Source organism: Dendropsophus ebraccatus, chromosome 8, assembly GCF_027789765.1.
Source record: "Dendropsophus ebraccatus isolate aDenEbr1 chromosome 8, aDenEbr1.pat, whole genome shotgun sequence".
NCBI lineage: Eukaryota > Metazoa > Chordata > Amphibia > Anura > Hylidae > Dendropsophus > Dendropsophus ebraccatus.
Window position 1 is genome coordinate 84,051,313 of NC_091461.1, and position 14,643 is coordinate 84,065,955.

A 14,643-nucleotide genomic window follows, 5' to 3' on the forward strand; every position below is an offset into this window, starting at 1 on the left:
TGATTTTTTCACTATATGTTTGGAGTGCAGCAGACTTTCTGAAAAGATAGAAAAGGACTGCAAAATTTCCTGTAAGTTATATATTCCTGCAGCACCTCCTAGTGGTAGCTGTTTGAAAGGAATTTGCGTTTGGAGCAATGTATCAGAAAAATACAATTAGAAACACTCTATTGAATGTTGGAGCTATTAGTTTTAAACAGAATACTAAATTATAATCCAGTATTGATACAGTCTCCTTTCCTAAAACTCCTCCACTAACCTTAGCACCAACAAACCAAAATTACTAATGTTAACCAGGGTTTCCAATTATATAAAATGTATGTTGGGGAGGCATTTTGCAGTCTTTAAAGTGAGCACCAAAGTGTAAAGGTACATGGCTATTGAAAAAGTTCCTTGTTTTTATTTGACGCCCAGAAGTTTCATGTCTATGTAAAATCATGTGTCTATTAAAAATCCTGGGAAAAATGTATTGTCTTATAGAATGATTTTTTTTTGTGTGATGCAACCAGTCCATATAACTATTGGCTGCCCCTGTGGTAGTAATGCTAGTCTAACTGATGTTATCTAATGTCTTTGGCAGTTCTTTACATTTATTCTCCATACAATGGTCAGAGGTTTTATCCACTCCGCTTGTGGGGGATTATATGCTGCTGTGTGAGTATGCTTTTTCATAGTTTATATGTATATTTTTTTCATAGTGTTTTTTATGGTGTTCTTGACTTTATGTGTGTACAGTGTTTTGTGTGACTTTGGCATTTTTCGGGTCGGTGTTCAGTTAAGTGACCCATTCCTTGCTGGGGCGAGCGGCAGACCTGGAACACTGACCTTGTTATGTACTGGGTTGGCTCTCCTGCAGTCTCTGCTTAGCCAATCAGCAGCTAAGGGGCCGATTCCATGGAACGATAATCGTACAAATCGGCCCGATTCTGCCGATTATCCCTCCGTAGAATAGAGACAACGATCAGCTGCTGATCGTTTATTTAGGTTCAAACCTAAAACCATCAGGCACCAACCGCGCATCGGTGTGTGGAATAGCGATGTGCGGCGGGCGACCGACGATCTCACAAGCACTATACATTACCTACACATGTTGCAGGTCTTCTCTTGCGCTCGTTCTTCCTCCTGGTCCTGCACGCAGCAGCAGCTTCGGAGCGGCCCGTCTCAGCTGACAGACCGCTCAGCCAATCACTGTCCGGGACCGCCATGGCCAGTGATTGGCTGAGCGGTCTGTCAGCTCAGACAGGCCGCACCGAAGCTGCTGCTGCGCGCGGAACCAAGAGGAAAAAGGAATGCAGCAGAAGACCTGCAACATGTATAGGTAATGTATGGTGTTTTAACAAGGGCTGCAAGGACATCGGTAATGATGTCCCTGCAGCCCTTGCTAAACGATTATCGGGCCGTGGAATAGGCCCAGTAAACGAGCGCCGATCTAGCAGATCGGCGCTAGTTTACATTATTGATCTTCACCAGATCTGGGTCTGGTGAAGAAAGATGTGATGGTGAGTATGAAATAAGAATTACCCTTTCCGCCCCTGCACTGTGCACGCCCCAGCAAGGTCATTTAAGATGAATGGGGTCATTTAAGATGAAGAACGACACCAAGAAAAAATGCCAAACACATAAGCACTGATGTTTTTGAGATGAACAGAAGAAATTCCATTTAACTTTATGGGAGAAAAAACCCACAGTTTGCCAAAAAAAGGCCACACCCTCATCATTTTGCATTTTTGAAAAACTGCCACAGTGATCCAAAAACCAAAAGAGGAAAGAAAAACGCCACAGAAAAAAGTATATATGGCATTTTATATCATTCAATTGACTTGCAGCTAACATCTGAGTGCTAGCGTATTTTTAATAAAATAAAAAGGCCACCATGGCGTTTTTGTAAAAATTTACATTGAAAAAGACATGGATTTCAGCTGCTGAATCTGTGGTAATCATAGGATCACCAGCAGTTGCATCTATATATATATATATATATATATATATATATATATAGAGAGAGAGAGAGAGAGAGAGAGAGAGAGAGAGAGAGAGAGATAAAGAAAGAGAGAGAATGAATGTTTTTGCCTTCAGCCTTTTATTTTAAGTTTTTCCTATTTCTACATTCTAGGTTTCCATCAGGTCATTTTGGTACACTAACTGGACTGCAGTCACTCCTCAGTGCAGTATTTGCTTTGCTGCAGGAGCCATTGTATAGGGCCATGCTTGGACCCCTGCATGGGAATGGTTTTTGGGTAAGCCTTAACACAATGTTGGAATTTTCATATAGTTTTAGTTATGCTTTTTTAAATGAAAAATAGCAAAATTAGCACAAAAATATGCTGTTTTAGGCTATGTTCACACTGCGTATATGTCCGGCCGCATATTTTGGCGGCCGGACATATACGCGGTAAACTCCGGCCGGAGATTTACGCTACTTGCGGCCAGCTACGTACGGACCGCGAACTTACGCCCGAAGTCTACTTACGCTTCCCGAGCGCCCTACGTAGCGATCTGACAGCGGTCTTTTACTTGGAAATCTTAGCCTAGCCCCGGACACCCCACAGAACCTTTTGGATCGGCACAAAAAGCTGCAAAAATGAAGAAATCACCACTACGTACGGGACCGCATGTAACGCTACGGGCATTTTCGTCCGCAAACAATGGTCTGGTTCATTTTTTACGCCGCTGCGTACGATCAGGGCGTAAGTTCGTACGTAGTGTGAACTGTGCAGCTGTACTTCGTATACTTTCCATTATATGCAAACTACCTAAGTCTCCGGCCGCTTATTCACGGAAATCTCTACGGCCGGAAACTTACGTAGTGTGAACATAGCCTCAAGTAACTGTATAGTGTAATAGCTGGTGGCATTAATGCAAGGGGATCACTAGTTATTTTACTATATACTTACCTAATACAGCATATTTTCGTTCTAGTTTTGCTATTTTTTGTTTACAAATTTATGAATGAAATCACTAGGTACAATGTAGTAGCACATCTGTCCTCAGTTTGTTTGGTGCAAGTGCACATCTCTTGATCGCTCATCCATTGATCCATTGATCGCTCATTTCTCCCCAATGTCCTGTCTCCCTAAGAAAAGGAGCATCATTGGGGACGAACATTCTAATTACACTCCCTGTGAAACAACAGGGTCCAGAAGTTAATTCTGCCGTAGCGTTCTGCTAACAGCTGTAGTGTAAAGTTACATTTACTGACATTGCTACACTGACAAACTATCTCTCCTGACACATGTCTACATAATTTGTCTGGAAGAAACAATAATAACACCTCTTTTGCCTATATTAACCTTACCAACTGTATGAACTAACTGTATATACCAACTGTAGGAACTAACAACACTTTTTTAAATATCTGCTGTGGCGACATATGAACTATACAAACAATATGCAAACTTTATGAACCATATAAAGCAACAGCATTTGCTCAGATCAACTCTGATGGGTTCCGCCGATAGTGTGGCTTAATTTTAGAATACAACTCCTATCATGCTCCCAAACCATTCAACATAGCAGTTTGTGAACCTTTTCTTGAATTATATGAATTTTATGAATTAATTACTGATTGCAACATTGAGCAGTATCTTATGTTTAAGCACTTTATATATTGCCTACATTGTATGTGGATTTATACATTTTAGATATCCTTCTTATTTACCACTAGGGCCTTGTGGCAAGTTATATGTGATATAGATGTTATATGTGATTTTATGTGTTTTATGATTTAAAGTGACTCTGTACCCAAAATCTGCCCACCCCAAACTGGTTGTACCTTTCGATAGCTGCTTTTAATCCAAGATCTGTCCTGGGGTCCGTTTAGCAGGTGATGCAGTTATTGTCCTAAAAAAACAACTTTTAAACTTGCAGCCCTGTGCCAAACTGGCGTGGCCTAGAGTGTCTGTGCATTAGGCTGGCATAACCTCTCTGTTCCTCCTCCCCACCCTCTTCATCATTAAGAATGCTCAAGGCAGATTTTCTACTATTCATCACCTGTGTGAGCACGGCACATGGGCTGGATCGTTAAGGCACCTGTGCAGTGTTCACTGCAGAGGAATAGAAAAAATCCTGCCAGCGGCATTCCTATTGATGAAGAGGGTGGGGAGGAGGGACAGAGGGGTGGTGCAAGGTAAGGGCACAAAAACTCTAGGCCATGGCAGTTTAGCACAGGGCTGCAAATTTAAAGGTGCCTTCACACATACCAGAACCGCAGTGGACTTCACGCTGCGGGTTTGCAGCGAAATCCGCTGCGGATCCATGTAGTGTGAAGGTCTATGGGTTACATATACACAGTAGAATTTTCATTCTGGATATGTAACCCGGCCCCTTTAATCCCCGCAGCCCTGGCCCAGGAGCATACATTACCTGCTCCAGGCTCCTGCTTGCTTCAGGGCCTCCCAGCATCTCTCAGCGGTCAGCCAATTAGTGGGCTGCCCCGCCGCAACGCACTGATTAACTGACTGCTGAAGGCACCCTAAAAGTTGTTTTTTAGGACAATAACTGCATCACCTGCCGATTGAACCTCAGGACAGATCTTGGATAAAAAGCAGCTATCCGAAGGTACAAGTGGATTGGGGTGACAGATAGTGAGTCGCTTTAAGTACTGGGCTATTATATGGAGCGCTTTGAGGACAAACTTATATTGTTTTGTGCTACTACATTGTGCCTAGTGATTTCATTCATAAATTTGCTGGCAATTACCATATTCAGTAAACTAGAATAAAAACATGCAGTATTAAGTAACTATATAGTGAAATAACTGGCACCATTCATAGAGAATTCCTGGGTCTGACATTTAAAAAAAAAAACAGCTGAACATAACAACAGGCACTTACCTCCCCGACTTCAGTGCTGGTCTCTGCTGCCCCCGTTCTCCTTTAATGCATTATAGCAATCCCCTTGGATTAATGCTGCCAGCTATTTCACTATATGGCTATGTTCACACAACGTTTTTCCAGCTCTGTTTTAAATGGCTTCCGTCATTTTGAGTCTAAAATAACGGACGTCATTTAGCTGTCTGGCCTCCCCTTAGTGCAATGACGGCTGTTGGCACATTATTCTAGTTTGGGTTACTAATTGCCCTTTGGGTTATTGTTATTCAATACATTGTGCGCATTGGACATCTGTTTTTCCATTGAATTCAATGCATTGCCATTGCAGTCAGTTAAATTGCGGCAAAAAACGGACGCCTTTTCTCTATTTTTGACGTTGTGTGAACATAGCCTATATACTTAATACAGCATATTTTCATTCTAATTTTGCTATTTTTCGTTCACAAAAGCAAAACTGAAAAGAAAATATTGTTTCGGGTTTTTTTATGGTTCGTTCAAACTTGGCAAAAAGTTCAGAACTTTTTGCAAAGTTTGATTCGAACCTGGGTACGGTTTGGTCATCTCTAATAATAATGTTTCACATCTAACCTGTGACAGACAGGTCCTGTCTATTGTCATTTATGTCCATGAGGCTTGCTGTAAAGCATATTTTGAAATGCTGTTAAAAACAGCTTAGGCAAGATAGCAGCCTTCAACAATATACAAATAAAGAAATTAAAAAAAAATTACAATCAGAAAAGAATAGGTGATACATGCCACTTGCTGCTTACGTGTATATATAAGACATAAAAATTGCATGGCTCACAAGTAGAAATTTGCAAATCTAAAGGTATGCCTGAGAAGGTGCTGGTTGGAGTCCATAATACGCCTATGAGAAATCAGCCTAATATTGACTGTTTGGTCTATTTCCTGAATATATACATATGGGACTCAAAAAACATGCACATGTTGTGGTATATGTCATCATACCTTTTTGACCAATCTTACGATACATACCCACGACATCTGCCGAAAACGCAGTGTCAATGGCTCCTAACCTTGTCTTATAGCTGTCGGAAATAAAAACAAACAAGGAATTTATTGGCGAAAGCATCAATTCATAATACTATAATTTACCCAGCAATACTTTCCTTTCTTTTTGGTTTTCTCTCGTAGGTAAATATGGGTCTATTAATATTTTCCTTTGCTGGATTTGTCCTTCCGGGATATCTGCTAATATATTGCCGACGTCTTCTAAAAGCTCAGGCCACAAAGGAAAAGGATCCAGCTGCTGTCCAACTGCAGGACTTGAATCATACCAATGGAGTGCCAGAGGGGGAGACTAAAGCTTAATGGGATTCACGGTATCAAAGTAGTAAGGCATTAGGTTGCTACAAGACTACAAGAATCATTTAAGGAAAGACAAAATTGTAGGGGTTGCCCATGGAAACCTATAAGGTTACTGCTTTTAATATGTGCACAACTGCCTAACTTTTTCTTTGCATCAGAATTGATAAATCCCCCATTATGTATTTATTGTTATATAGATTATGCAGACACTTATAAATCCAGGATGCAAGATTTACATGTATTTATGGTTTGAGTCAGTATTTAAGCACTTAATATTGATATTGTCACTCCCCCCATCAATATGTGCTGTTCTCAGCACCATTTAGAAGTCTACATGCTGTACAGTTTATATTTACCTGTATAAAACATGTCTTTGCTGTCTTCTAAACGGTGCTGGGAAGTGCACATAGCGACAATCACTTTAAAGCCAGAGGTATTGCTTTTTATTTTCTCAGTGTATTGTGTTATTATTAAATATATTGGCTCAAATCTATCAATCTAAGCTAAACCAATCATAGCTCAGCTTTCATTTCTCAGATTTCTCTTTTTATATAAAAGCTGCTCTGTGAATGGTTGCTATAAGCAAATCGGACTGATTGATTGTATATACTGTATAGTCAACAAGTGGGTGAAGATACAGACTGCTTGATCTGTAGATATTATAAACAATTAAAGATACCAGGGAATCAATTGTCTCTACTTTAGAATGAATAGAGTGTGTACCATGACCGTGGATCCATAGAACAGAGTCCATGACTAGGATGAAAACTAGTATTGTATAGAAACCATTGTAAATAAAATGTTATTGTTCTCTCAGGGTTCTGTGGTGCACAGAAAATGTAATATGTGTATAATAGGCTTACAGTTGCTGAAGGAAACAATCATTAATGGGGGAACTATTAGCAGATTAGACGAATCTAACATACTGGTAGCCACCTATTGCAAACGGGGTGCCGAGGAGTAAGGTATGTCTGTTACCGTCCTCCTTGATGCTGTTCCCATGCTGTTAGCAGTTTATTCCTTGGTTCGGAGAACTGTTAGGAGCACTGCCCGGCCCACATAGCACTGAGCCGGCCTGCTTCTTCTAATAATAATCAATAGAGCAGGCTGGCTGGCTCGGCGCTATGGGGGCAGAGAAGTGCTCCTAATAGTGCTCTGGACCAAGGTATAAACTGCCAACAGCAGGGCAATGGGGCCGAGGAGAACAGTAAGAGACATACCTTCCTCCTTGGCGCCCTTTGGGTCAAATAAGCTGATGTGGGTTTTTGCAACAAAAGGTTAAAAATTTTGTGTAATTTTTTTGTTTTTGGTTACGGATTTTCCTACTAATTGTGTGCGGCAGCATGAAATCTTATATTCTTGGCTATTTTTATAGGCAAGTTTTATTTATTATCTGCAACCTTTTATTTTTTTAGCACATTTTTTTTGGCAAATCTACTCTAGCTCTAAGCAGTCATATTAGTAAGTTTTCAGTATGATTTTGGATTTAGCCAATTTTACGCCACACGCGACTTTTGGTAAATTATGCAAACAGAACACAAAAACATCCCAAAGATAAGGCTCGTGGTTCACACACTGCAAATGATAAATTCCCCTCTAAAACTCTAGACTGAACCTCAGTAATAGTCAATATTTGTTGTTAAGGTTAAGTACACATATAAATATTTATTCATTATTACATTTTCCCAGGATCATTTCACAGTATCAGCAACACCAGTAATATTTAGGGGTATTCATATCTCAGCATTGTATCTCCATCTGACTGCTGGGTCTCCACTGATCAATAGAATAGAGTAAAACTGGGCCCCAGAATGAAGGTAAAGCAGTGAATAGGTGTGACCAATAGTTGAGATGTGTCTTGTATTGCAGTTCAGCACCATCACTTATCACTTCAGGTGAGGTGAACTACATTGTTGGATATAGCCTATGGACTAAATAAAATCCATTACAATTTTAAATATTACTATTATTTTGCTATATATTCATTGTCTTGCCATTTTTCCTTGTTACATTTGTGAGTCGGTTTTACTACTCAGAAGCCATCAATAAGCTACTGTTGAGTGACAGTTTCTTTTATTAATGTAATTATTATTTTGCGTCTTTAACACTTTTGACACAAACTGTTGTTAAAGAACTATGGGTCTAAAGGGGTCATTGTTGAAAGTTAAAGTTTACCTGTCATAATGGCCCGCTTCCAGATCAGTGGCGAGGTCCTCTGTTAATCCCAATGTTTGGGTCTCCAAGGATACAAAGACACAATGAGATCCAACGGGGGTTGCACACATTATGGTTTCATTTCATTTCCATTTCCATGGAAACCTAAACTTTCGTATTGAGGGTAAGTCCACACTACGGAATCCCGGCGGATCAACTGTGCAGATTCCGCAGCTTGCTCACTGGTTCCATAGGCTTCATTCTATGATTTGCCAGATTCCAACGTTCATTCAATGCTTTTTCGGGCGGACGGCGGAATCTGGCCAACCATAGAATGAAGTATGGGACCAGTGGAGATGCGCGTGTCTGCCAGCATCTGCAAACGGGGGCGAGCTGCAAAATCCGTGGGTGATCTGCCAGGATTCCGTAATGTGCACATACCCTAACAGAAGAACAAGGAATCAGTCAGCTATGCAGGAACAAGAGGCACTGGTGAGCCACAGCAGCCCAAGGATTAATTCTTCCTACTTCCTGCATGACTGAAATACAGGGCCCACTGTGTGGAATCATGTTCACTGTGTGGATTCCGTAGTCTGAACAAACCCTATGTTAGAATAGGACTAGTGCGCTGAAGTTCATGCAAAAGTTTAAAGGTTTCAAAGGCCTGACTGTGACAGGTATGCTGTAACTTCCCATAGCCTTGTAGTTCACAGTATTAGAAATTCCTGTGTTATTCAAATTTGCTGGTTAATTATGTTAATGCTTTTGTAATAATAAACTTAATAAAAAAATGTGTTATTATACTGAACTGTCAGACTTTCTATACACTACAAGTACAAATGAATTGGGATACTTGACAAATGCTGTATTTTTCTTATACTTGTCAGAATTTGCAATTTCTGCTTTCCAATATAAATTGTATGTCGATTGAATTTTCTATATTGAGAAACTTTATAAAAAATACAATGAGAAAGTAGAGGCGTAACCTGCAAAAACTGATTCCAATCAGACTGGCAATGGGCAACATTTTACCTTTGGATTTTTGATTACAATTTTTTTTGTATAGTTTTCTTGTCTGTGACTGAGCTCTGATCTGTGTGCCATTAGCCTGTTATACAGCTGACCCATGCTCTCTAAAGTTGAGAAGAATTTTTCTAGTTTTTACTTCACAAAGTATATCACACCAAATATTTTCACTTCCCTTGCCAGTGTTAAATTGGCCAAGAGCTCCTACAGGAACAGCCTGCCTGCCAGGAATTCTGGATCATATTCTGCAGGTTGCTGGGATCCTTTATATCCTTGGCAAAATCTATTTAAAAGTTTAATACAGTACACCACCAATGAAAATGAGGCAATCATAGAGTATGTGTGTTATAAAAAGAAGTTGATGACTAATTCCAGATCCATTGTGTATAGGGATATTGGGGATCAAAAACCTCAGGTACAGTATCTTCTTTTTCTGTGTTACTAATATATTTGGTACTGGTTATTTCATATTAGCAAATCTCCTTAAAGGATCATTTCTAACTTATAATGTTACAATATATTGTTAGAATATGACATAACGTTCTGATTGCTTGGGTACACATCTGGGACCCCTGCTGATCGGAGAAAACTAAAGGACAGATGTCCCTTTGACATTTCTTTAGCTTGGTGGCACTCCCAGCTGCCTGCTGTGTAAGAAACTGCAACACAACTCCATTCAAGTGAACAAGGCTTTGCACAGCAGGTGGCCTGGAACATTGCTGCACAAGAACCCACTGGTGTGAAGTTTGGAGCGGGCTGTTACATTTGGGAACATAGAACTCTGAGTTTCATATTTTTACCATGCCCATCAGAACAAACTTGGTACAGTAGACCTCTTAAATTTTGAGCAAGACAAAAGTTTTAAGAGTAAAAAGTTCTTGTTATTTACAGTTAAATATTATTTATGCTGATATCACTTATGTATAATATATTACCTTGTTATGTGTTGTGATGGTGTTTAAATAAAGATGACTGTAAATACTTGTTTTAAAAAGAATCTTGTGTCTTTTTATTTCTTCCTTCCTGTTTTGCACCATAAGGGTACGTTCCCAGTATTTTGGTCAGTATTTTGCAACCAAAACCAGGAGTGGACTGAAAGGCTACATTCACACACTGTTGAAATTTAGTGAATACCCGTTAATTAATGGCAAATAATTGCTGTTATTTTAAAACATCTGTCATTTTCTTGAAATAACGGCCATTATTTGCCATTAAATGGCGGCCATCCACTAAATTTTAACAGTGTGTGGACATAGCCTCTCTTTGCTTTCAATCCACTACTGGTTTTGGTTGCAAAATAGCCTAAGGCTATGTTCACACAACGTACTTTTAAAGAAAACAATGGGCGCCTTTTTCATTTAAAGTAATGCCTGTTGTTTTCAAAATTCAATGCTTTTCATCAAAGTCTATGGAAACAACGGCAGTTGGTTAACACACTGTATTAAATAACCGTCACCGTTTTCAACAGCCATCAAAATAATGTTTTTGTCATTTATTCCCTGCCGTAGCGCAAACAACTGCCATTATTTTAACACATATTTCACACACATTTTTTTACACTGTCCTTTTCACCATCTTTACTACTAAAATCAATGGACCTTTAAAAAAAGAACCACACTCAAAGGGGCCGCCGGCAGTCAATATTGAACTAGAATAATGTTTCAGCGGTCGTCATTGCAGTGACATCCGTTGGATCATGCTAGACCACGGCCATTGTTTGATACTCAAAACAATGGCTGTTATTTTGAGTATGCAATAACAGCCGTTGAAAATTGTTGTGTGAACATAGCCTCATAATGTAGTATGGGGAGTAATTCCCCTACTACTCTGTACGGTTAGGCTGTGTTCACACATTGCCTTCCTAATGCTGAAATAGCTGCACAATTTGCATAGTAGTAAGAAAGTGGGCCCACTTTTAGTCATGGTAAAAAAGCATTGAAAATACATTGGGGCTGGGTTCACACTACGTATATTTCAGTCAGTATTGTGGTCCTCATATTGCAACCAAAACCAGGAGTGGATTAAAAACACAGAAAGGATCTGTTCACACAATGGTGAAATTGAGTGGATGGCCGCCATTTAATGGCAAATATTTGCTGTTATTTTAAAACAACGGCTGTTGTATTGAAATAATGGCAGTTATTTACTGATATATGGCGGCCATCCACTCAATTTCAACATTGTGTGAACAGATCCTTTCTGTGTTTTTAATTCACTCCTGGTTTTGGTTTCAATATGAGGACCACAATACTGACTGAAATATACGTAGTGTAAACCCAGCCTAAGCCTAAGTTAGGGCCAGTCTTAGGTTAAATGTCACTCTGTGCAGAAATGTTGCCTGCATAACCCCTTTAAGGACACATTATTTTGTCTCCACACAGTATAATGCCCCGAAATGCCATAAACAGTAAATTGCCCCATTTTATTTCCCCTTACACAGTAAACCACCACTATACCACCACATAGTTACTGTATAATAGCACCTTACTGAAAAAGTATAAAAATTACTGTACACAGAGCAATACAATGCCCAGGTAGTAGTGATCCCAGCTCTACACAGGCTCTGCAGTCAGTATTATTTATTTATTTTTAAAGCGCTCTTGTTATCAGAGCGCTATGTAAGTGATAGGGGTAACAGACAGGAACATTACATGATCAAAAACACATTACATGAATAAGCTAAATGGCAGACTGGTACATGTGGACCCTGCCCACGAGGGCTAACAATCTATAAGAGGTTATATTGCAGATACATCCAGTGACCCACAGGAAGCATCTTCTTGAAGTTGTTCTTCCTTTTCTTCTCTATCTTGCTCAGACCACTGTGAAGACTTCTTCAAAGCAGGGCTCATCTGTTCAGAATCTAACAGACAAATATCTTATGGTGTGTTTAAACAGAGAGATTTATCTGACAGATTTTTAAAGCCAAAGCCAGGAACAGACTATAAACAGGGAACAGGTCATAAAGGAAAGACTGAGATTTCTCTTCTTCTCAAATCCATTCCTGGTTTTGGCTTCAAAAATCTATCCGATAAATCTCTCTGTGCAAATGCACCATTAGGGTCAGCAGTTTTCCAGCACATGCCTCACTATTTCCCTACCTAAATTGTTCCAAATACAGGTATGTTCACATGGAGTAAAGCAGGCAGAATTCTGCAGCGAAACTTTCTGCCTTGGAATGCCGCCTGTCTCAGTGTGCCATAGCCCGTCCATGGGAGAGACTCCTTGGCTGCTGCGGCTCTCCACTCAAAGAATTGACATGCCACTTCTTTGTGCAGAGAGCAGAGGCAGCGGAGGTTCGCAGAGTTCCACCGCAGAATTCCACCTGATTTACTCAGTGTGAACATACCCTAAAGCCTCCCTGCATAGTATGAATGGGTAGGCTAGAGAGTTGGGGGAAGTAAGGTGGTCAGATAACTCTCCCCATTAGTTAGAAGCCCCAAGTAGATTATCTCTTCCCATTAGGTGGAAGCCCTCAGTGGGTAGGTAATCCGCCATTAGGTAAAAGCCCCCAGTAGGTAATTAATTTCCCATTAAGTAATTCCCCCTTTATTAGGTAGATACCCGCAGTAGATAGATAATATTCAAATGGTCCTTTTACATGGAGCGATTATGCACGCAATCGATTGTTTAATGATTTTGAAGCAACAATTTAGTTTTTATAACAATCAGCGTTTAAATGAAAAGATAAATCGTTTGAAAAATTGTTATTGCGATCGTTTTAAGATCGCTTAAGCCCATCTCAAACATAGGTTGAATCTGAGAAAGACTGTTTAGACAAAGCGATCTGCGAATTTTCAGCAAACGACCAACCACTATTTGAGAACATGTTGAAAGATTAAGATGAAAGTTTTCTCGCTCATCGCTTGGTCGTTAGCTGTATTTAATGAGACGATTATTGCTCAAATGCGGTCGCTATTGTGAAAATTTGAACGATAATCACATACCTAAGGATTATTAGGTATGCAGTCTCCTGCATTAAGGGTGCGTTTACACGTACAGGATCCGCAGCAGATTTGATGGCGCAGATTTGAAGTTGCAGATTCAAAGAAACACAAAAGGAAAGGGGGGGGGGGTTGGCTACGTTCACACAACGTCAAAAATAGAGAAAAGGCGGCTGATTTTGCTATTTAAAATAACATCCGTTTTTGCCACGATTTAACTGACTGCATCATTGCAGTCAATGGGAAAACGGACGTCCAATGCACACAATGTATTGATTAACGGACGTTATCACCGCGGACGTCAAAATAATGATCATGACAATTATTTTCGGACGTCTTTTGCAAACAGCGGACGTTTTTTATTAGTTGTTCACAGACAGTTTTTCTTCTAGTCGCCGCTAATTCTCTGTTTTTAATATTAAATTCAATGTACTTTTCCATTAAGACACACCCAAAGGCCAATTACTATACCAAAACTAGAACAATGTACCAACAGCTGTTATTGCACTAAGGGAAGGCTAAACAGCTAAATTACGTCCGTTATTTTAGACTTAAAATGACAGGCGTCATTTCAAACGGAGCTTAAAAATGTGAAAATAGCCTTTACAAAAACTGTAACTTTTTGTTATAGCAAAAACTAAAACTTAAATAAAAAATATCTGATAAAAAAAAAGTAGATAGGTAATCCCGCCCTCAATAGGTAAATGTCCCTAGTAGGTAATCCCCTTCCTTCTAGGTTGGTCCTACTGATGGGTGATCATGGTAGCTGGTTGACAGGCATAATACACTTAACTACAAAAGTATTGCATGGTATTATTTAAGCTATCAAAGCATAGCAAGCTTACAGGGAAACTATCATCAGGTAACAAGCATCTAATAATGTCCCTAAAGCACACATGACACTGAGGATGAAGGTAATTTCCTGACCTTCATCCTCAGTACCGTTTCCTAGATATGACCAGTTTCTTTAATATGCTAATGAGGTGTTTTTTTTCTGCACAACAGGGGCAGGGCATCTGTCCTCCTAACTAATATAAAGGTGCATTTACACGTAACGATTATCGTGCGAATTTGCGCGATAACGATCGAATTTGAACGATAATCATACGTGTAAACGCAGCGAACGATCAAACGACGAACGAGAAATCGTTCATTTTGATCTTTCAACATGTTCTTAAATCGTCGTTCGCAAAAATTTTGCAGATTGTTCCGTGTAAACGGTCGACGCGAAAGTCCCCCTGCCCACAGCCCAGCCCCCGCTCATCCGCAGCCCGGCCCCCCGCTCATCAGCAGCCCGGCCTCCCGCTCATCCGCAGCCTGGCCACGCATCCTACAGCCCCCTGCGCCGCCCCGATCGCCAC

General features: G+C 40.0%; 1 protein-coding gene across 1 annotated transcript in view; it reads left to right on the forward strand.

Moving 5' to 3' along the window:
• The window catches only part of SLC43A1 (solute carrier family 43 member 1), a 50,681-nt gene extending 44,354 nt beyond the window's left edge, over window positions 1–6,327 (forward strand). The window contains exons 13-15 of the mRNA XM_069979244.1: window positions 581–654; window positions 2,114–2,237; window positions 5,985–6,327. Coding sequence (XP_069835345.1) covers window positions 581–654; window positions 2,114–2,237; window positions 5,985–6,161 — 375 coding nt within the window. The 3' untranslated portion in view covers window positions 6,162–6,327. The remainder of the gene's footprint in view (window positions 1–580; window positions 655–2,113; window positions 2,238–5,984) is intronic.
• The last annotated feature ends 8,316 nt before the right edge of the window (window positions 6,328–14,643 follow it).